The sequence below is a fragment of the Aythya fuligula genome, chromosome 14, assembly GCF_009819795.1.
Source record: "Aythya fuligula isolate bAytFul2 chromosome 14, bAytFul2.pri, whole genome shotgun sequence".
NCBI lineage: Eukaryota > Metazoa > Chordata > Aves > Anseriformes > Anatidae > Aythya > Aythya fuligula.
Window position 1 is genome coordinate 18,239,939 of NC_045572.1, and position 23,157 is coordinate 18,263,095.

Consider the following 23,157-nt stretch of genomic DNA (forward strand, 5'->3'; position numbering starts at 1 on the left):
CTCTGAATTTTGAAGGCTTTGAAGGCTCCGTTCCTGCTCGTAACACTGGAGCTGGGGTCCAGCAGAGCACAGGCCAGCCTTGAACCAGGCCACAATTTTGTGCCGCCATGCACAGCGCTGCAAGGCTGTGAGCAGAAGGCTGGAAACACCACCAAATAACCCCGAAGTGCCAATGTTAGAACTGTGAACGCTTAAAAGCCCCTCAACGGGAGGCGGGGGTCGCTGCGTGCCACGGGGAGACCCCTCGGAGACCTCTGTGGGGCGGCGGGGCTGGGGGAGCGGAGTGGAACCGGGCTGCCCCTTCAGGGCTGCCCCCTCAGTGCTGCCCATTCCCCCTCGCCCTTCAGAGGCCGGGGTGGGACCCCAAGAAGGACGAGGGACAAGGGGAGCCCCGGGCCAGCCCTGACCGGCCCCACGGCGCGGGAGGGCGGTAGCGAGCCGGGCCCGGCCGGGCGGAGCCGCCACAGCCGGGGCGGAGCGGGGGCGACCGCGGGGGCTGCCGGGGGGCCGGGGCCGGCACCGGGAGCGGAGGTGAACGGGGATGGAAGGGGGGGAGCAACGGGGGGGGACGGGGGACGGCATCGCCTTGGCCGCCCCTCAGCTGGGGAGGGGAAGGGAAAGGCAGCAGGAAAATGTCCGCCCCCGCTGCAGCGGGAAACTCCGGCTGCCCCCCTCAGGGAAACGCCACGGGTGTCTCATGGCACGGCTGAGGGTCCCCGCTGAGGGTCCCGGGGGTCCCCGGGGGTCCCCGAGCAGCCGTGTGAGGTGCAGGGGGGGCCGTGGGGCCGGGCCGCTGCCGCCGGGGGTTGCCTCGTGTCGGGATGGGGCTGGGGCCGTGACGCCGCGAGAAGCGGGGAATGGAAAGTAACGATAAATAAAACATGCATAACAAGGGGCAGTGGCATAAAGCGCTTTTCTCTTACTGGTACTTAAAGGGCTTTTTTGTTGTTATTTTTGAATGGCTGGGAAACGGCGTGGCCTGGCCCTGAGGTTTGAGTGTAGCTCCTCAGCGCTGAGGGGGTTTGGCTTTCACGCGTCTTCTGCCTTGAGCCATAACTGGGGAACCTTGGAGTGTTTCTAACAATACACACACTGAAATAACCGTGTTGTCTCCTTTCAGGGATACGCAGGGATTTCATCGTCTCCAACTTTCATAGAGCTTTGTTTTACAGGGTTTGCGTTGCTGACTGCGGAAGAGCAGAAATTCCGCAGAAATGGCAAGGATTGAGAAAATGAGCATCCTCGGCGTGAGGAGTTTTGGCATAGAGGATAAAGACAAACAGATTATCACTTTCCTTAATCCAATGACTATTCTGGTGGGACCAAATGGTGCAGGAAAAACGGTAAGATTTACGTGATTGTTTTCATGCGCCAAGTAACTCTGAAAACCTTGAAAATACAAAGAATGATTTCAACAGCAAGGTACAAATATTAGAAAAACCTTGCTGTTTACTGTAAATGTTGTATTAGCTTACGTTATTAGAGATCTGCTTCTTATCCTGGGCTTTGCAGGGCACTACTTGGTGTTTTTCATAGGAAATTGATCAAGGTGCTGACTAAAACTGTTTTTGCAAAGTACCATGTTCTCATGGTACTGAAAAATAAAGTGTCATTTCTTATTTGTCTCTCCCTTCATGTTTATCTTATTTGTAAATGTTTGGGCTGTCACTGTGTTTTGTTTCTAGTCTTCCTTGGTTATTCTTAATCGTCATTCTAATTATATACTTGTTTTTGTTTTCTTAGACTATCATTGAGTGCCTTAAATATGTGTCCACTGGAGATTTTCCCCCTGGAACCAAAGGAAATTCATTTGTTCATGATCCAAAGGTAAAAGCCACAGTGGTTAGATTTAGTGCACGTTTACTCCTCAGTAAAATACTTACTGTACTCACACAGGGCTGTGATGAAAACAGGGATGCTCAAGTATTAGGCAGACGTGAGCTGACCATACTGTCTCAGGAAAAACAGAACTGGGGGGACTGGAACACTCCACATCTGGGAAGTCATGTATTCCTCTGGGTGTTGAGAAGAATTTCTCATACTTGTTTCCTTGTTGTCATTTGTACTGAAGGTTGCCCATGAAACTGATGTTAGAGCTCAGATTCGATTACAGTTTCAAGATGTTAATGGAGAGCTTGTAGCTGTCCAACGATCCATGGTGTGTACCCAGAAAAACAAGAAAACAGAGTTTAAAACACTTGAAGGGGTCATTACTAGAACAAAGTAAGTTTAATTATATCTTTTTTTTTTTTTTTTCTTTCTGTAATGTGAAGAACAGTTTGGGTTTTGTATATTTTATGTATAAGATGAGAAAAATTCATAACGTGCTCTCTGAAGTTCCTGCCTGTGTTCTTAGATGGAAGGTCTGGAGTTCCATCGTTTGATCTATTAGTTGATTCAAAAATACTAACATTTGATAGCCACTATACTAAGAGCTACGTATATCAATTGACTTACATTAATTTGAAAATTGTATTACTGATGCTCTAGTTTGAAAGTAATCTTGTTTGAAATGCATAAGCTTTATTTCCTTTAGCACCATTTTAAGTTTCAGGATATGGTCAGTCCATGTTTACCTTCAGTTTCCCCTTTTTAAGAAATGTGTTCACTTGGCTTTAAACAAAATCAGTCTTACTCCCTCTGGTGGTTCTGCATAGATTTTTTAACATGTAGCAACATTGACTGAAAACATTTGCTGTTAAAATGGTAATTGTAGACTTAAAAAACTGTTACTCTGTTTTGTAACCAATGCAATACAATGTGCTTATACAGATTTAAATAAGCTGTTTGTTTGTTTGTTTTTAAAGAATTTCTAGTAACTGCTTTGTGGATTTTCTTTATCTGTGCTACATAGGCATGGTGAGAAGGTCAGTCTCAGTTCTAAGTGTGCAGAAATTGATCGAGAGATGATCAGTGCCCTTGGTGTTTCCAAATCTGTGCTCAACAATGTTGTTTTCTGCCACCAAGAAGAGTCCAACTGGCCATTAAGCGAAGGGAAGGCCCTGAAACAAAGATTTGATGAGATCTTCTCAGCAACAAGGTTTTTCTCTTTACTGGAATTGAATAAAATTAAATAAGAAACTGTCTTCTCTAGTAGTGTAGGTGTTAAAGAAAACATCTGTGGCATCAGTATTGCTGTATTGCCTGTAGGATCTGAAATTTGTTTTTTTTTTTGTTTGTTTTTTTTTTAAAGGTATATTAAAGCACTGGAAACTCTCCGTCAGGTACGACTGAAACAAAGCCTAAAAGTAAAAGAGTGTCAGACAGAGCTGAAGTACCTAAAGCAGAATAAAGAAAAAGCACAGGAAATCCAGGACCATCTTAACAATAGGGAAGCTCAGCTGTCTGCTTCTAAGGAGAATGTAAAATCTATTGAGAGTCAGCTGGATCCTTTAAAGGTAATTTGAGTGATGTTTACATTAAGATTTTAGTATAAAACAGCACATAAGGTTTGTTTGTTTGTTTGTTTTAAAAAAGGAACACAGCAAAATTTGAAAGCTGGAGGAATTTCCTGATTAAAATCTTGCAGTTTTATGTTGTTATCTCACCTTCTATTCTGTGGCAGAATTAAGCAACAAACCTGACAGATGCTGCTCTAATCTGTAAACAGTTATGGGAGGTTTAAAACATTGTCTGTGGAACTGTTGTAACAGCACTGATGGTTTTTTTGTTTGTCTGTTTTGTAGCTTAATTTAAAATGTCTTTCAAATTTGTATGTTAACTATAAAACTATTATGAATTATAACTAAAGCTAAATGATTTTTTTTTTTTTTCAAAATAATAATGGTGAAGTTTTACAGTTTAGAGTAAAGTGTTGTATAGAACATTTTATTATGGGATTTGTAAACTAGTGAGATATTAAGGTCTCTTCCAACCTAAATGACTCTATTATTCTATGATCCTTTCCTTTGCAGTGTTCTCTGGCAGCAGTTGAAAAGAATCTCATGAAAGTAATGTTGCTAGACAACGACGTAAAAGCTCTGGAGAGCAGGAGGAGGCAGATGGCTAAGGATAATCAAGATCTGCAACAGAAGATGGAAAAGGTTGCCTTTTAAATTCCATGTTGTCATCCTTTCTGCAGAAAAATCAAAGTCTGCCTTTTGCTACCATGTGAACTGTGTATTTTATTATGCACTAGATGCTGGTTATGAACACTTCCAAAGGCCAAGTAGCTCATTTGATAATATGAGATACGCAGCTTTATGGTACGGTATTTGTAGCTAGTTTCTGTGTAATTCGGATGTAAGAGTTAAATTGCTGTTTGTAACTGATCCCTCCACCATAGATTAGCTTGCCAGGAAGAGAAATACTGACAAAAGTTATAGTAATAATGCCCTGCAATGTGGAACTTGAAAATACCTGCCTCTCACAATATGTTCATGATAGCCAGCACTTGTTTTAGCCAGCATGGAATGTCTTCTGACACTGATTCTGTTCATGTCCCTGGAGGGTTTTTTATTTATTTTTCTTAAAATAGTAAGTAGTTTTTATTCTTTTGTTGTGGTTGTGCAGGGGCGTTTAAAATTATTTTGACAGATGAACAAAAATGCTTTAGGATAGTGGTAAAAATTTAGATGAACTTGTCTTATCAGCATATGAAAAATAGTTGTTTTTTTTTCAGTTTTTGCTCATAGTATGTTTGATTTTTCTTAATGTAAGTCTTAGCATAGAAATTCTTTATGAGAGGTGTTATTTTATTTCTTGGATTCTGTTATGGTAAAGCCTGTAATAAACATTAGATTATTTTTAACTGAACTCAGTTAAAAATAAAGTTTATTCTGTATTTTATTTGGTGTACAGGTTTTTCAAGGAACGGATGAACAGCTAAGGGATAGATACCAGAACCACCAGAGAACAGTGAAGGAGAAGGAGAAGAGATTATCAGACTGTAAGCGTGAATTAGATAGGGCCATTAAAGAATGCCAGAGGTTTAACAGTGAAAAGTCAGAATTACTCGTTGAACGAGGTATGTTAGATGTGATCTCTAACTTTGTATTTATGTTTAAAGCAATTAAGATCTGATATAGAATGACTGATAATTGAAGATGTTTGAATGGGACAAACTCCCTGAAATGCGTGTCAGTTTTAGGTCAGTTGCACAACATGGTGTGGGGAATCTCACAGGTAATCAAACCTCAACATCTTTCCCCTGGATTTTTTTTAATGTGCTTGTTTTGAACTGTAATTACAACATGAAGTTTGTTTGTTCTTAAGTGTACCATCTTCTACAGAAATATTCAAAATTGATCATTACTGATGCCATAAAACTATGTCCAGTCTAGCAGTTTACAGCACATTTGTTTTCACAGTCTGAGCCTGTACTTTGTCTAAGTGATGAAAATGTCTGCTAGCCAGTTGTGATTGTGTAAGTGTAACCAAGAAACCTGTGAAAGCAGAATTCTTGGCACTCCCACCCTCACATGTGAGGTCTGGGGACTACTCAGAGGGCTTTAGGACGGTACTCTTCTGTATATCCTATATTCTCTTTTAGATGGACTGTGGGAATTGCAGTAAAGCAAATTGTAGTAGTTTAAACACAGATTTTAATATATATAATTAATAGATATTTATATAATTTATTTATATAATAGTTATTTCTATATAATTAATAGTTAACAGAAACAGTAATATTTTAAGCTATAGCTTGTTTTTAACACTTTAAATGGTTCAGTGTAGAAGATCTTAAGGAAATAGTTGCAATTGACCTCGAATCCTAAATGTATGTTCTCATTTTTTGAGGGGTTATGTTATTTTTTTTAATTTTATTTTATTTTTGTGCAGGTCGTCTACAACTGCAAGCAGATCGTCACCAAGAACACATCAAAATGAGGGATTCATTAATTCAGTCTTTGGCAGCACAGCTAGAATTAGATGGTTTTGAGTTATCACCTCTTAATGAAAGACAGATTACCAATTTTCACAGGTTATTGAAGGAGAGACAAGCGAGAGATACAGAAACTGCAAATCACTTAATGGTAAGGATTTTGTCATTTTAGGATTGTGTTATAATTCCATGTTAGTTGTTAGTCTGTTATTAGTCCATATGTGTCTTTATGGTCCTGGGGGAAAATAAATGAAGCCATTTTTTTTTCATCTAGTATTCTTCAATATGGCTTGCTTGAACCTTTCTGTGAAAGTTAATTTTGGAACTAAGAGTGGTCATTGGGTGATCTGAATTGCAAAAGCTGCTGAACAGGCAGTTCTGCAGATACTTTTTTCTCAACTGCCATCTCAAGCAGGTGGGTCAGTGACACTAAAAAGCCTGAGGAAGAATTTCAATGGGCAATTGTTAAGAAAACAAGCGATGTTGTTTTGAAGTTATCTTCAAAATGGAGTTGCTGTCAGACAACACTACCATTATGCATCTGCATTTTTGTATTGCTGCATTTTAGCGGGATTTTTTTTTACATATCTAAATATTTCAATTTCATGCATTATAATGGTGAATATTTGCATACTATTGTAAGAAGCCATTTTAAATGCTGTGTTTTTCCTGTGAGTGAATTAATATATTATTGTTCACTTCTTTCAGAGAGAATTTGCACAAAAAGAAACGATGAAACAAAAACAGATAGATGAAATAAGAGATAAGAAAACTGGATTAGAAAGAACCATTGATCTGAAATCAGACATCCAAAATAAGAGACAAGCGGAACTGAAGAATGTAAAACATGAATTGCAGCAGTTGGAGGGGTCATCAGACAGAATTGTGGAATTGGATGAAGAGATTGTCAAGACAGTAAGTTAATGTAATTAAAGATTTCTACAGGTTTGAAAGTTTTTACAAGTTGTGAAAAGCATGAACAACTTGGTACAGTATTGTATTTCAGAACTCTGCATCCATTGTCTGCTTTATGTTTCCTATACCAGCATCACAGCCTTTGGCATCGTGCATGTATTCTTTATAGATCCTGGAAGTGTTATTCCTGTAACAGCTAATGATACTGCTGCTGGACAGTTTTTAAGAGCTTTTTTTTCTGATTTCTTTAGTTAGGAACTTATTGTCTAATGTAATTACATAAGTCTTTTGTGCTTTTGTTTTTTGATTAGGAACATGAACTGGAGAAGGCTGAGAGGAGCAGCAATGTAGAAACACTTGAACTGGAAGTGCAAACTCTGCAAAATGAGAAAATAAACCTGGACAAAGTTCTTCGGAAGCTGGATCAAGAGATGGAACAGTTGAACCTACATACCACAACAATTACCCAAATGGAGATGCTGAAGAAAGACAAAGTAATTTTTCTATCGTCGTCTCATAAGGAAGGGAAATTACATGAATACGGTCCCTTCAAGATTTGTGCATTTTTTTTCCAGATGTTTATAAACATTTGTATGTAAAGCTTCTGTCTGGCTTTATGGAAGCCATTAACCCTGTGAATGCATTGAGTGACATAAACTTAAACATATGAAAATATGTTTATATGAACATGAATATATGAATATGTTTTTATATGAAATTTTAAATGCTTTATTTCCCAAGGCAGACAAAGAGGAACAGATTAGAAAAGTAAAATCAAGACATTCTGAAGAACTGACGTTACTGCTGGGATACTTTCCAAATAAAAAACAACTTGAAGACTGGCTTCATGGCAAAAATAGAGAGATTAATGAAACAAGGGACAGACATGCCAAGCTTAAGTATGTATTAGTTTAATTATGTCTCCAGAAGTATTTATGCAATTATGAATTTCAGTGTTGGAAAGTTTTTAATATAGTTAACATACTTTTACTGTAATTCATCAATATTTATTTAGGTGTCTGCAAAATGAAAGAAAGCATTGTGCAAAATTTGTTTGATATATAGCCAATATAGTTCATGGTAGTTAATAAAATCATCATATTTGAAGTATGTCAGAGGCAACACTAAAAGCAGGTAACAAAATATTCTAATATGTCCTTAATTATTTATACTACCCTAGCTGTGAATGTGAAAGAATGTGCTTTGGGGAAAAAAAGACAGGAGTCTTCTGACTTTCTTAGGAGTTACAGAATGGTTATTAACCATATCATGAACTTATTTGTGATATAGATACATGTTTCTGATTTACATGTATTTCGTTGTAGAAAAGAATATGTCAGAAAGATTAGGTGACATCAGCACACTGTGCAGCGATATGCATTAAACTTCTATAAAATCAAAAAAATGAGATTCGAGGTCTAAGAACAGTCCATAATTGAGAAGTATGGAAGATGAATAGAAGGGTGCTAATGTTTTTTGCTCAATATGTTTTGCTCAATAATGTTTTTTGTTCAATAGTATCTCATAAGTAATAATTAGGGAAGGAAGTAGAAGAGGAAAAGTTAATGATATTCTAGAAAGTCCCTTGTATGGATTTGACATTAGAAATTTGTTTCTCCTCATTAAGCATCTAGGAAGCAGAAAAAGGAATTCAAATGAAACACTTTATGCTGTATTTAGATGAATTGAAAACTTATGCTGTAGATTTCTGGAAAAATCATTGAAGAACTGATGAATAATTCTGAAGTTAATCTGAAATTGGTATTATGGTGTTTTTGTTAATACAGTTTTTTTTTGTTGTTGTTTTTCTGTAATATAAGAATTTATTCATTAATGTTTCAGCAAACAACTGGCATCAGCAGAACAACAGAAGAATTTTATCAGTGCTGAACTAAGAAAAAAGAAGAACAGTTGTCTAGCTATGAAGCAAAACTTTTTGATGTTTGTGGAAGCCAAGATTTTGACAGTAACCTGAACAAACTTCAAGATGAAATTGAAAAAAGTTCAAAACAGCGAGGTAAATTTATCCGTAGCTCTACTTTTTTCCTCATTTTAATTGTAACCTAGAGACACTGAGACAGTCTGTAACTTGTGGGTATTTATATTTGCAGGACAATCAGCATAGGAACCAATTTAAGATTCAGTAACCTCCCTTTTAAACAATTTTCCCCTATCTTTACTACGTCTTCAATTTCACGTTTAATCAAAATCAGTTGTTTTAACTCAGTTAATTCTCTTACTGTATGTGAATGAAATACTGACTTTTACAAAACAAAAATGTAAATCACAACCCTTACACAACCAAGGATATGTTTGAATGATTGAATCTGCCAGTTATGAAGATGAGTACAGAACTAGACAAGTGGCATGGTTTTGGCCCATAGGGCCTACTGCTAACTGAAAGAAAGTAACTCCAGAAGGAGATTCACAAGTACTTGTTTCTATTGTTAATTGCTGAGGGATGAGTGTAGTTCAATAAAATAGAATAATCCAGGTTGGAGAGAATGTCAGGCTGTGATCAAGGGCACCATTCTGAAAATAGGGACAGAGCTGAATTCAGACCAGGTTGCTTAGGACCATTTTAGTTTCCTATCTTGATGATTTGCAGCTTATAGTTTTCTTTCATTTGTTGGTTTTTTAATGGTAAATATATAATAAGTTTAGATCTGATTATGCACTGTATATTCAACATAACATCTTCTGTTTCTCTTTAAACTAGCTGTGCTTGCTGGAGCCACAGCAGTTTATTCACAGTTCATTACACAACTAACAGAAGAGAAACAGTCGTGTTGTCCAGTTTGTCAAAGAGATTTTCTATCAGAGGCTGAACTGCAAGATGTAATTAGCGATCTTCAGTCTAAGTTGCGTCTTGCACCAGACAAATTGAAGTCAACAGAGTCTGAGCTTAAAAGAAGAGAGAAAAAACGTGATGAAATGATGGGTCTTAAACCAATTAGGTAAAGTACTTCACAGACAATATTGCTGGAAGTCATTTTCTTTTGAATGTTTGTTTTTTGATTATTGAAAATTTTGTTGACATCAAGAAAGATTTATTTTCGGGCTAGGCAATTTGTTCAAAAATCTAACTGCACTTTAATAAATCTTGATTTATATATCCTTTAAAGGTACTTTTTTGTTACTGTCAGGTTTAGTATTCATTTATGATGTTCTTGAAGGAAATCTGTGAGACTTATAGCAGATTCCCAATGCAGTCTGTGTTTTCTTGTGGTTCAGTCAAGTGCAATTCCATCATTTGGGAATGCAGCTGTCTCTGATACTGACAATCCATAAAAGATTAGACTGTATTAAATCTCTTATGTAGTTTTTAATTAATTAAAATATTTTTGAAGTTGCAATGTAAAAAAAAAAAAAAAATGTAGACAATTTTTTTAAAAAAAAAAAAAAAGAGAGAGAAGAGGTGCTTACAGTCTTTTCCAATTCCCAGGCTTACTTAATCTGTAATTTTAAAACTACGAAAATTACAGGCAGACTATTTTGTTGCTGTGTCCCCTTTTTTCTTCTTGTTGCCTCCCTCCAAACCATAAACAGCACTAGTCCTAATGAATTTTTGTGAGAGTCCTATTTTTTTTTTTTTTCCTTACCATACAAACAGGATTTAGAGTAGAGCATGCAGTTTCCCTGTCAGTGGGTAACCAGAGGCTCTGGTTTCAAAATATTTGAAGACTGTTATTCTGAAAAAAAATTGAATATATGTTAGAAGGTATACCTCTCTTTCACAAGAGGGCACTCATGTGCAGTGGATTTTATTTTAGCACTGGCTGTAGTTCAGTTGAAAACCGGAAGAGGTTTGTTGGTTGGTTTGTGTTTAGATCTCACCTGCCTACAATGAAGGATTATTACCTTAGCTGGTTATATAACATAAACTCAACTGAACATGGGCAAGCTTAAGGGGATACTATTGGTTCAATTCAGTCTTCTGCTATTCAGTCATATCACAGATTTTGCAAACTTGAATGTCTTGAACTTATGCTGCTGCTTTTAACAAAGGAAGTTTCATGGATTTGTATTTTATTCAAGGCAAACAGTAGTGGAACTCCAAGAAAGGGACATACCAGACTTGAGGAACAGGCTGCAAACTGTGAACAGGGATTTTGCACGCCTGAAGGGTGAGATAGAAGAGCAGGAAACGCTCTTGCAGACAGTTCTGTCTGAGAAGGACGGTGCTAATGCATGTTTACAGGACATAACACTAATGGAAAGGTACCAGGTATGCTCTGTAATTCCTTTCAATATATAAAACGATACTTGCTTGCTGTACATGTAGTTATTCAATAACATATAAACTAAAGCCTGTTAAGCACTAATACGGTAATAATAGGGCTTTACTCTTACTTTTAGGCTGATATTAAGGATGTTGAAAGAAAAATTGCTCAGCAGGAGGCTAAGCTGCTAGGGGTCGATTTAAGTAGAACCGTTCTACAAGTAAGCCAAGAAAAACAAGAGAAGAAACACTTATGGGATACAGGTAGGTCATATAAAATGATGTTTTGTTTTTATATTGAAAATAATCAAACTTGCTGCCAGTAAAATATAAATTTTAGTTTACTTATTTTACATTCAAAATAACCATATTCTAATAGGTTTTGGTTTTTTTTTTGATTATATTAACTTAGTTTGCAGTTAGATCTGTCATAAGGAAGACAAAAAATGTTGTTAGTTACAGATCAACTGTTTTACTGCGTGTGTATTTTCATCTACAGTTACTAGTAAAATTGAGTTAAATCAAAAAATCAAGCAAGACCAGCAGAATCAGATTCAGCAGCTTAAGAGTACAGTTAATGAACTTAGAGCAGAGAAACTTCAGATCTCCAGCAGCATGCAGCGTCGTCAACAACTGGAGGAGCAAATAGTGGAATTAACCACTGAGTTTCAGTCCTTATATAGAGAGATTAAGGTAGGAAATAATTACTAGCCCTTAACTATGTTGTCCTTGAAAAACAAAGAATCCAGTAATATTTAACGTTCTGTAAACATAGCAATTCATATGCATTTTAAAATTTTTGTCCTGTTACACTATGCATATCTCTGGAAATTTTCAGCACTTTATTTAATACAAAACTTTTCAGAGTAATGAACAACATGTAAAAAAAAATTAAGTACGCACATGACTTTTTTTTTTTTTTATGCACTTGAAAAATTGTTTATCTTTGACAGAATGAGAAAATAAAAAGGGCTTTCTCCAACTGCTTTTCAGGAAGCAAAAGAACAGGTATTTCCCCTACATGAAACTTTAGAAAAACTGCAGCAAGACAAGGAGGATCTAATTAATAAAAGGACTGCAACTAATAAAGAAACACAAGAGAAGGTTTGTTTGCATTTGACATAGTTGGGAGATAGGATTACATGCTGGTTTTGGGGCATGGGTGGAAGCCATGGTAATGAGTTGACTTTTAGGAGACAGCAATTGCTTTACCTAATGCTTTAGATTTGTGGAGCTTTTAGGGAAGAAAAGGAACATAACCAAGTCAGGAAATCAACTCAGTTGTAACTAACTTTTGGTGGTCTTATCAAAAAGCTTCTAGGGACATTTGGCAATATTTAGTGTGACGTGTAGTGCTAAAAGCCCTATCTAGTAGGTCTAGAGGAACAGCAATGATGGTTGTGACCTTTCCTTGGCAAGGGACACACCTGTCTTTCTCAGGGCAAATGGCCCTCTTATGTAAGCACAAATGAGTGATTTACCATTTGTTTTGGAAAACAGTTTCATGGTAATAAGGAGCATCTGGATTTCAAAAGTTGAAGTCTTTTCTTGGTAAATTAAAGGGAGTTATGAAATGAATCGTACCTTAGAAATAGTGTTATCCAGTTATCTTTTATACATGTCACATCAGTTCTTGGACATCCAACTGCAATTCATTTGAAATCTTTTCGCTGCAGATAAATAGCATAAAAGAGAAAGTTAAAGATATAAACAAGTACATGAAAGAAATCGAAAGCTATATTCAAGAAGGAAAGGAAGACTACAAGAAGGTAACCTAAAAAGCAATCAATAAAAAGGTGCTTTTAAAAGTGTTTTTGTATATAAATAATATACCTTTTTATTTTTATAGCAAAAGGAGTCTGAACTTGATGAAGTAAACTCTCAGTTAGTTGCCTGTGAGAAACAGAAGGAAAAGATAAGTAAAGAGATGGAAATTATTCGACAAGATATTGACACTCAAAAGGTAGGTTTATTGTTTTAGCATAAGGTATATTTTGCATTTATACCTGAAGTGATTTCTGGCATTGGTTTAATTCCGTGTAGGCTCATATTGATACAAAGTTTGTCTCCTCTTGATGTACTTAATGAGTTGTTAGTCAGAATAGCCGCTATATGTGCATCAGGCTGAAAAAAATCCTGTGATTTACATATGCAAAAATTGATGCATTTTAGAAAAAAGAATTATCTCTAAGTACAATTTTGTGGTATTTCCTAAAGGGGTAAGTCTGTTGTGACAATAACCACTGTTTTCAAAACTAGCTTTGTGTGGAAGATACCTATCTACTGAAAGAAGACCGCTGTGAGGTGATTCTAATTGCAGGTCCCAAAAGTTGTTAGTCACTCCAGATTTTCTTGTGTGCTTTAAATCATTATGTATGTATTTCAAACCCTATTTACATTCTTTATAGGAAAGATATCTTTCCCCACTCTATCCCACTATCTTACCTGTAGAATTGAGAATAGGGGAAAATGTGAAATCTCACCCCAAATGACTTGCCCCATTTGAACCACCGACTACTGTTCACACACAGGATCACTCTTACGTTCACCTATGACAATAAATATTGTAAATATTATTTCAGGTTGAAATATGAAATGATAATCGTGATTTGCATTATACTAGGTTTCTAGTGCAAAGTGAGTTCTTACTATGGTACTTTTCAGTGCTGTCAATTGTTTTATGCTTGTAGCAGGTTTTAGAGTTGTGCAGAGTTTATACTTTGTTATTGAGCATCGATATATTGAAACATCATAGAACTTCTTGCTTTCTGTGGAGACAGATACAGGAAAGGTGGCTGGAGGATAATCTGACTTTGCGGAAGCGGAATGAAGAATTAAAAGAAGTTGAAGACAATATAAATAGCCTTATGAAGGAGATGGGAGAAATGAAAGTCCCGCAGATGAAAAAGTAAGCGTTTTCAAAACACAGCAGCGTGTTTTGCATAAGAATTCACTAAATATCTGAATATAATACTCACTGTGTTTTAGTGTTTCCTGTGTTCTTAGTGTGTACCTTTCTCCCCATTCATGTAGACTACTTCCTCCCTCAAACTCGTGTTTGCATAATATTCCCATGACAACATAAATGACTCAGTGAAATTATGTAGCTCTAGCTACAAATGCACACAAGTATATACCTGTTCAAATCTAATCCGTTTGTTTTAAAGACTTCCACTGTTAAGTCTGTATTTAAAAAGAAACTGATGTCTCTGGATAAAAGTGTTTTATCTTCAGTGTGCTCAAATAGGTCTCAGCTGCAAATCATTTCAGTATTTTAATGTTAATTGTTTAGATAATAAACACTGATGAAACGGAATTATCCTAATTCAGTTTCTTATGTGCAAACTATTTATGTAGCTTTCTAGATGCTACTAGACCGTTCATTGCATTTTTTTTGCTCGGTATCCTGATGTAATTCCTGCAATTAAATCTAATTTATACCTCTACATGGTGCACTTTCATCTTTGATAGGATTAGTGAATATTAGTCAGAATGGTGACTTTAATATGTTTTTAAAACTTAATATGTTATATTGCTTATAAAAACAATAAACATATGTTTAAATAAACATAAGCATATTTTAAATGTCTTAGTTCGAGTAATTTTAACTGTTGCAATCTATATATACAATAGAATGAGTTGCTAACATAAACTAAAAATTAGAACCTTGACTAAAATATAGCGAAACACTAAATACAGAAGTCTCGTGTATCATTTGTGGTTTGACAGTGAACAAAAAAATTTAGAGGAGAAAATAGAAGCTCTGAAAAGAAACCATCATGTTGCACTTGGCCGACAGCGTGGATTTGAGGAAGAGATTGTTCGGTTTAAAAAGGAACTTCGAGAGTCACAATTCAAAGATGCAGAGGAAAAATACAGGGAGATGATGATTGTTATGAGAACAACGGAGCTATTGAACAAGGATTTGGACACTTATTACAAGGCTCTTGATAAGTAAGTACTGTCGTATGAGGATAACTCTTTTTTTCAGTTTTCATTACTGCCTTGGTGCAAAAGCAACTTGCAATTTCAAACATCCTGGTTTAACTTTTAGAAATAGTAAATTAACATAACTTAGAGGTACATAATTATTTTTCTTTATAAAATCAAATATCTAAGTATTAAGATAGAATGTTGTACCTTGCTATGTTACTTCTATTGTTTTTTCTATTCATCCCAAAAGTCCAGTTGCCGTAGCTTTTTTATTTTTTAATGCCTCCAGAAGAGAACTGATTCCTAAAAGCAAAGTAAATTAATGAAAATGTGTTGCAAACTGCACAGGATTTTTAGAGTATAGGAACTCTGTAAAGTATATAATACATACATAAAATAAATGAGGGACCTTTTTTGAGTACTGATTGTACATGTTAGGACACAATTGCAATACAACAAGTCAAATTGAGAGAGAGAATAGAGAAATGAAGCCAACACATCACCATTGTTAATCATCAGATTGTTAACAAATGTGAACGAAAACATACAGTGCTTTTCCCTGCCTTCTCTCCCACTCCCCCCATGCATTGTTCACTTATAATTATGGAATTGCAATGAGCTAGTTGCAATAATACTAGGTTGGTGCTCAGTGGCAGTTAGAAATAAAAGTTGAGTATTAGGAACAAAATAGAGAATGAGAGAAAAATATCTGGCCACCATAAAAGCTACAAATTCAGAATACAATTTTGGTCTCCTCTATTAAAAAGGACATAATAAGTCTGGAAAAAGGAGCACAGAGAGCAGTAATGTAGTTAAAGGTACAACATAACTCTCCAGAAGAGAAGCTAAATAGATTAGAAGTTTCCATGTTGAAAAAAAGTAACTGAAGAGGGATGATAAAGGTTTCTTAATTTCTTGAATAGTGTGGAGAAGGGAAAAAGGGAATGATTGTGAAAATACCAAGCAGTAGTTCGAAATACAAGGTAGTACTTTTTCTGGCAACACATAATAAAGCTGTGGAACCCATAATTCACTGGTCTATTTGGAGGCTAAGCTCTAAATGCATTTGAAAAGATTGTATGAATTCAGAAAGACAGGTCTCAAACGCTATTAAATACAGAGGTCTGGAGTACCCTGCTTTAATCGTTTTTAATGATAAAATAAATATAGTTAGTATTTGGATTTAAGCCAATCCAAAATTTATTTTGTGAAGATTTAAATTGTACAGAGCATGTGTAATTCTTCCCTTTCAGCTTAAATGGAAATGCACTCCAAGAATTTCCCTTTTAGAATTCAGAATCTTTTGTATGGTATCAAATCATCTATTGTTTCTATTTAAGGCAAAACAGGAAATCAGTCTTGTAATTTCAAGAAAAATAGATAAGCATCACTTATTGGTAATCGTCTGAAAAATCAGTGAGACAAAATGTTAACTCTAATGGCCAGAGATTGAAAGCTGTGTATGTAGCTGGGAAAAGCAACATTTGTATGCTCTTCTGTGCTATCTGTTGATCTTTGTTGATTTAATATTTACAGGTTTTTGTTAAATATTCATGAAGAATGCATTCTTGGGTTTAATCAACAGTAGAAAATGCTTTATTCATTATTCAGACATAACAAATCATATTAGAGTTGAGACTTCAGTATTCCTCACAACAGGTGAAAATAATTCCTGTAAAAGGGAGGAGATGGGAAAAGTGTGTGTGTGTATATATATACATGAAGTCAATTTCCGAATTACTTTTGAATACTGCCATATTTTTGGAAGAAAAAACATTGGCAGAAAGCAAGCAAGCATTTTTTTTTTTTTTTCTTACAAAGCGCTATTTGTTTAAAAAGTTAGAAACGTAGCACAATGTCCTTTTGGAATGCTTTTACGAGGAATCATCTATTATTGAACTAAAGACATGTAGACATGATGGTTTCAGGATATCATGTTGAATCAGGGAAATGAAATAAAAAAAATATTAGTGACACCCTATGTTACTCTTGCCACTGAAGGTAGCTCTAATCATAACATCTCTTTAGGTAATTACAAATTAAATTCTTGATAGAGAATTCTCTGCTCCAAGGAAACTTCACTGGCTCTCCTTTCCTACTGAGACTCAGTTATCTGCACTGCAGGGTGGTGGGGGACTGGCAATGAGTAACACTATTTTTATTTTGGAAGGCTTTAATATCAGATTCTTCTTGGAGGTCTGAAAATATGCCTTACACATAAATTATAAATCTCCTTTAAAAAAAAATAAAAAAATAAAAAAATAAAAAATAAAAACCTTTACTGAGTGACTGATTACAAATCATTTTGTCTTTGTTACTCTCCTACTTCTTGAGATGGAGTTGTTTGTGAGAGTAGAAGTATTCACATAACAGAGTGTGTTTGATCTTTGTACATTTCTGCATTCAAAATGAACTAGTAGTTACTGTAATTTTAGTCAAAGTATTTAGAGAATGAAAAGTGAGCTCTCGCCTTCCCTAAAGCTCCTATGAGTCCATAGCAGTCCATGGTTGCACCTATAAAAATCTGCAATTTTTTTTTTCCTGTAGAGCAATAATGACATTTCATAGCATGAAGATGGAAGAAATCAACAAAATAATTCGTGACCTTTGGAGAAATACCTACAGAGGACAAGGTACATGTGGGTTTGTTTGTTTGTTTGTTTGTTTTCACAGTTTTGTCCATATTAATTTTATACTGAGCACTGCATAGTGAAAAGTGTTTGTTCAAACTATGGAAAATCCAGGATATGAAAATGGTTGGTTCCATTCTAAAGGCTGCATCTGTTGGTCCCCCCTATAGTCTCCTTTCTATTACATGTTACATGGGTAGTTATATGATAAATAGAAGTAATTTTCCCTTTTCCATGTTTTCTATAGTTGTTTCCTTGAGTCAGGGGAGTTGCCTGGGCTTATTTCTTTAATTTTGGAAAAAATTAATTTCAAATTTTTATCTATTAGTAGGAGTTATGAGTAAGGTGTTTTTTTGTTTGTTTGTTTGTTTGTTTGTTTTTGTAGTTACTGTATGTTGTAGCTCTCAATTATGTTTATTCCAATGCTATTTTAAAGATCTTTTGATAAGGGAAAAACTGTTTCTTTTTCATTTTCAGATATTGAATATATAGAAATTCGCTCTGATGCAGATGAGAATGTTTCAGCAGCTGATAAGAGAAGAAGCTACAATTATAGAGTAGTAATGATAAAGGGAGATACAGCACTGGATATGAGAGGAAGATGTAGTGCTGGGCAAAAGGTAATATAGCTTTTTTTTCTTGTACGTCATAAACAGGATTTTGAAAGCTGCAAGAGTGACACATCGTAAAATGAATCCGGTAAAGAAGTGGCTCCAACTCAGATTTACATTCTGTACATCTGACTGCATCTGGATTGTGCTGCCAGTATGCAGTATATGATTGGGAGCGTCCGAACCCTATTTTGGGGTGTCCAAATTCCTTGTTTCAGTTGACAATTGGTCTGAGTCTGTAGGTGTGAAGGGTTCAGCCTCGCTGCGTTCTCAAGTTCATCTAGTCTTTTTCTTGCTAGTTACATCTGAAGTTCCCATAGCTGTAGGTCTATTAACTTGCTCCTGATTTTTTTTTCCTTCTTGAGGGCTGATCCTTTGTCATCTTTTCACAACTGTGTCTGTTTTGAAGTATGCTCAGACCTCTTTTTTCCCCAAATTACACTACTCCCACCTCCTACTGAATATAAATAACTTTTCAGTTCATGTCACCAAAAAGATGAACGTAGAAAGTGACAGAAATACCGCCAGGACTGCTCTTACTACTTCTCTGCTGTAACAATATCTGTCCGTCCTTTGTGCCTTCTACAACATAAAGAGAACACTGGAGAACTCTCCCCTACAGGCTCACAGAGCCTGTCGCCTTTGCACAAGGTGCCAATGACTACCTAGGCCAAGCACACTGTAATTGTGAGGGAGATACCTTCTCCTTCCTCTTCTGCAGTGGGAGCTGGAACTCTTTGGCTCCCTTTCCTCTGCACCAGCTGAAAGGGCTATGGTTGCAACAGATATAAATCTCTTTGATAGCGAGGAAGAATCGCTATTATCTGGAGTAATATCTGCCTACTTACTTACCTCCAAGAGTAGCAGTTCTCACTGTGTCACACACTGCATCAGAGTTTCACTGGCAGCCAGGCCTTCAGCTATCTCCTCTTCTCACTTTTGCCTGACAAGATGGTATTGACAGTAACAGAAAATGAAATCGAGGAATACAACAAGATGGTGCACAGTATTTTTAAGCATGTCCAGCAATAGAGTCCAGCAACACCAGTGTCTTGAAAGGATATTCTGTGAGGAGATGTGTGCTGTATTGTTGCTTGAATGTGAAAAATGCTGTCAAATTAATTCCCACCTGAGTGTAGAAGTGTACTTGTTTTGAAAATTCCATACTAATATTGGGGGAAATCCAAAACTTCATATAAAACAGCAATATAGGCAAAAAATGTCTTCTCCTAAAGTAGTCTAGGATGTTATGCTAGAGTCCTATGTAAATGAGAGTGAAACTTGTTCACGGTTTCTTAGCTTATATTCTGAGAATTATTCTTTGATCATGAACTATGATGCCAGCAGTCATGATCTTTGGAAAGTATTTTTTGTAGCACAGTTTCCATCAAGTGTTCTGTAATTTTCACTAATTCATGAGATCTAATAAAAACACGATTAGGCCTGCTAATACAAGACTAGTTTGTGAGTTGTTCAAATTACTATCTTCAGTTTTATGAAGGAGTCAGGAGTTCTGTATTTCAAACTGACTGATGCACATACAAATTTCCACCATCTCCCTGCTAATAGGATGGAGTTTCAACAGAGTATAGGAATAATGCTGATGGCAATGTTGTAACATTCTTACGTTGGGCTGGAATCCTGAATTTCAATAGCTCTGGGATTTTGAGAATTTGACTGCTCAGGTATGTTTCCAATGTTATGTTGTAGAAGGGATCTTTCGATTCAAACCTGCAGTTTTAATGTATTTTTTCAAATCTAATTAGTTATCATCATTTTGTGAATTATGTAGACTTTAGTCACAGTTTGTAATGGCATTAAAAATAACATATTAGACATCCTTTCTCTATAAACACTCTGAAGAGTGCTTTTTCTTTTTCCCTTAGGTGCTTGCTTCTCTTATTATTCGTCTTGCTCTAGCAGAAACGTTCTGTCTCAACTGTGGCATATTGGCACTAGATGAGCCTACTACCAATCTTGATCGAGAAAACATTGAGTCTCTTGCACACGCCCTCGTGGAGTAAGTAATCTCTTCTTGTGAAGCTTGGATATTTTTCAAATTTTAATGTTAGTGATTGGTGTTAGGAAGTGATTTTATTTCAAGCTGACCTATCTTTGTTGACATACGTTGATATACATGCAAAGCAGTAGCTTTAGATTCCCTTTCCTTTATCTGGATGAGGAAAAAATAATTTGTATTTTGTTGTTGCTGTTTTTTTTTAATATGGGTAAAAAGAGGTGCTGATCTACATTAGATTGCTTGATACTCATGTAGTTTTCAATAGTTAAATATTTTTATACAAGTTCACTAAAACTAGACAGCAATATAGATTGAATTACACTGAATAATATCTTTTTGTAGGATAATAAAAAACCGCACAAAACAGCGTAACTTTCAGCTTCTGGTGATAACTCATGATGAAGATTTTGTTGAACTGCTGGGCCGTTCTGAATATGTGGAAACCTTCTACAGGATACGGAAGAACGATGACCAGTGCTCTGAGATCATGAAATGCAGTGTCAGCTCCCTTGGCTCATATGTTCATTAGCATTTCAAGTAATTAGGTATTATAGACTGGCTTAGCTGCCAAACTTAGAGGTCAGAGGAAGACATCTGAAAATGTAGCTCCTTCATATCATATAGTATCATGAAGATTTTAGCTCAAGTCTGAAACTATTACATTTTTAACCTTCGTATCTATGTACTTCTGCATCTGGGTTCAAGTCTCACCATGAGTTGAGAGACTGTAAGTGAATACAGGGCAGTTAACTTTTAGGTGTATTTTATATTTTAAAAGAAAAAATAAAGTGTTGTTCTTGGTGTATGTCCTGGTCTGGATCTAGATGCACATTCTTTGGAACAGCTCTAGATCTGTCGGTACAATAGAGTTTGCCCTCCATCACTTTGTTATGGCAAGTTCAGAATTGATTTGCATCTCTCCAGACAAGGTATGTTTCTAGCCACCTGCCTCATCTACACGAAATTCACAGGATTCAAAAAAGATGCTTAGTACTGTTTCTGCAAGGTACTATTGCTCAGAATCTTTACAAAGTATGACACCTTCCTTCAGACTGAAGGAAAGTCCCATCTAAAACTGGATGACTGAGTGAAGGGATGACAGAAGCCTATTTTAACCATATTCTCTTTGTTTATTGTGGGCAGAACTGTCATGTAGTGTCACTTAGTTTATGATGATGTTTACAAGAATTGTGTCAAAATCTAGAGTACTTGGTCATGTTCAGATCCTCTGTAAGATAGAGTCGACTTCTGTAAAAATGATAACAGATCTGCCCCAGGGAGTTAGTTTGTATGGATGCTGATCTTCACCACCCCTACTCAGAGCTCTTCTGAGCTGTTTGCAGCATCACTCAATAGCAAAAGGAAACCAGCCACTTAGTTAGAATGACAGCGGAAAGCCAACAGGACCCGATCAGCGTTAACTCTTGAGATTTCAGAGGTGAGGCCTCAGCAGTGCACTGTGCTGCCTCTGCAGTCATGCAGAGTCTGAAGGATGCCATTTCTGGGCAGCTGTTTCTTCATAACCAAGTGAGGGGGCACCGGTTCTACGTCCAAATCTGGGTAGAAGCCCACAAACAGAATCTGGACTTAGAGCTCTTGAAAGCTGCAGCCACCAGTGATTGCCTGAACCTCCTTAGGTTACAACATATGACTAAAGCTCACTTTCAAAGGAAGAATCTCTAAACCACTTTAAAAAAAATGTTAATTTAATTAACAGCAGGGCATTTTAATTTGGAAAACACCGGAATGAGCATGGGAACGTTGTACTCTGTCTTTTCCTCCTGCTCTGGCAGGGCAGCAGGGGCAGGTGCTAGCACCACGGACAGAGGCAGCCCGGCCACCCCCTGCCCCGAGGGCTTTGCTGCAGGGGACAGTGACACGGTGACACAGCCCTGTGCTATGCCCCTTGTGGCCCTGCAGGACCCTTCAAGGTAAAAAGGGACAGCACCTGCTAAAGTGTCTAGATAACATCTGCACCAAAACCCAGCAGCAGCGTGGGTCTCTGTTTGGACGTCTCCATAGGTGATGTTCCTGAGCCCTGCACAGCACCAGAGGGCTCGGTGGACGTGGCAGCAGGGGCGTGGAAGAGTAATGCCAGAAACAGCACTTGAACTAAGGATTGTTTCCACCTGAAATTTTCAATTTTCTGAAAATGCAGGTTGTTAGAGTCAAGGTGCCCCCGTCACCGGGGGAACACACTCAAAAATAAACATACAAACGGGACTTCCTAGCAATTACACTCACCGATCCCCTGAAAAGGCAATTGACACTAAACTGGGGAGGGGGTGAAAGGAGACGAAGGAAAATGCTACTAACATGCATTACGTTTGCAGTTTTAAGTAAGAAGCTTCACTGACTCTAGTACTACTTCCTGAAGGGGAATTTTCTTGAAGATCTAATCAACAGAAAAAAATGACTTTGAATTTTCAAATTTTCCTGTGCTACCTGTTTATTTTAGCGTGACACATACATCCCGGCTCATGAAGAATTACTTTATCTTCAGAAGCAACTCCCCTACCTTTGTGGATTCCGTGCTTCCCCTTCTTCTCCTCCCCCTTCCCCCAAACAAGATAACGACACAGATTGCCATTCCCCTATAACAAAGCTTAGACACGCTTTTGCTTTTAACAACCCTTCTCTGTTCCCCAGCTGCAGATGTTACATTATGGGCTTAGATGCATTATGGGCTTAGAATTTTTGTCAGAACTTGGAGAAAGGATAGAAAATGTGTTGGGAAGCTGCTTCCTCTGCCATTAAGCGTCAGCATTAAAATGACAAAAAGCCGGTGATCCCCACAATTTTTTCCACGCCTCTCACTTGCTTATTCCAAGGAGGAGCCTATGGCTGTGTGAGCAGAGCAGACACCACCAGCCCCATGGTTTTGATATCGCCTGGAAGACAAAAATCACAGACGAGCCATGCTCTTGGGAATGGCACAAAGGACAAACTCCGAATCCTTTCGCTGCCTTCCACTGCTCGCGGGCGCCTTGGGGAGCGCGGGG

The 23,157-nt window shown here is 37.0% G+C and overlaps 1 protein-coding gene across 1 annotated transcript; it reads left to right on the top strand.

The window, feature by feature from the left end:
* Positions 1-499: 499 nt before the first annotated feature.
* On the top strand, positions 500-20,960 carry RAD50 (RAD50 double strand break repair protein). The gene is given in 27 exon segments (XM_032196841.1): positions 500-531; positions 1,173-1,343; positions 1,744-1,827; positions 2,072-2,223; positions 2,855-3,040; positions 3,194-3,398; positions 3,915-4,043; positions 4,801-4,966; positions 5,782-5,975; positions 6,533-6,739; positions 7,051-7,233; positions 7,481-7,638; positions 8,582-8,628; positions 8,631-8,756; positions 9,459-9,696; positions 10,778-10,967; positions 11,099-11,225; positions 11,461-11,654; positions 11,955-12,065; positions 12,638-12,730; positions 12,811-12,924; positions 13,742-13,869; positions 14,691-14,915; positions 17,442-17,527; positions 18,002-18,144; positions 20,022-20,155; positions 20,498-20,960. Coding segments are annotated over 26 exon segments (3,936 nt in total). The 5' UTR covers positions 500-531; positions 1,173-1,214; the 3' UTR covers positions 20,685-20,960.
* Positions 20,961-23,157: the final 2,197 nt, after the last annotated feature.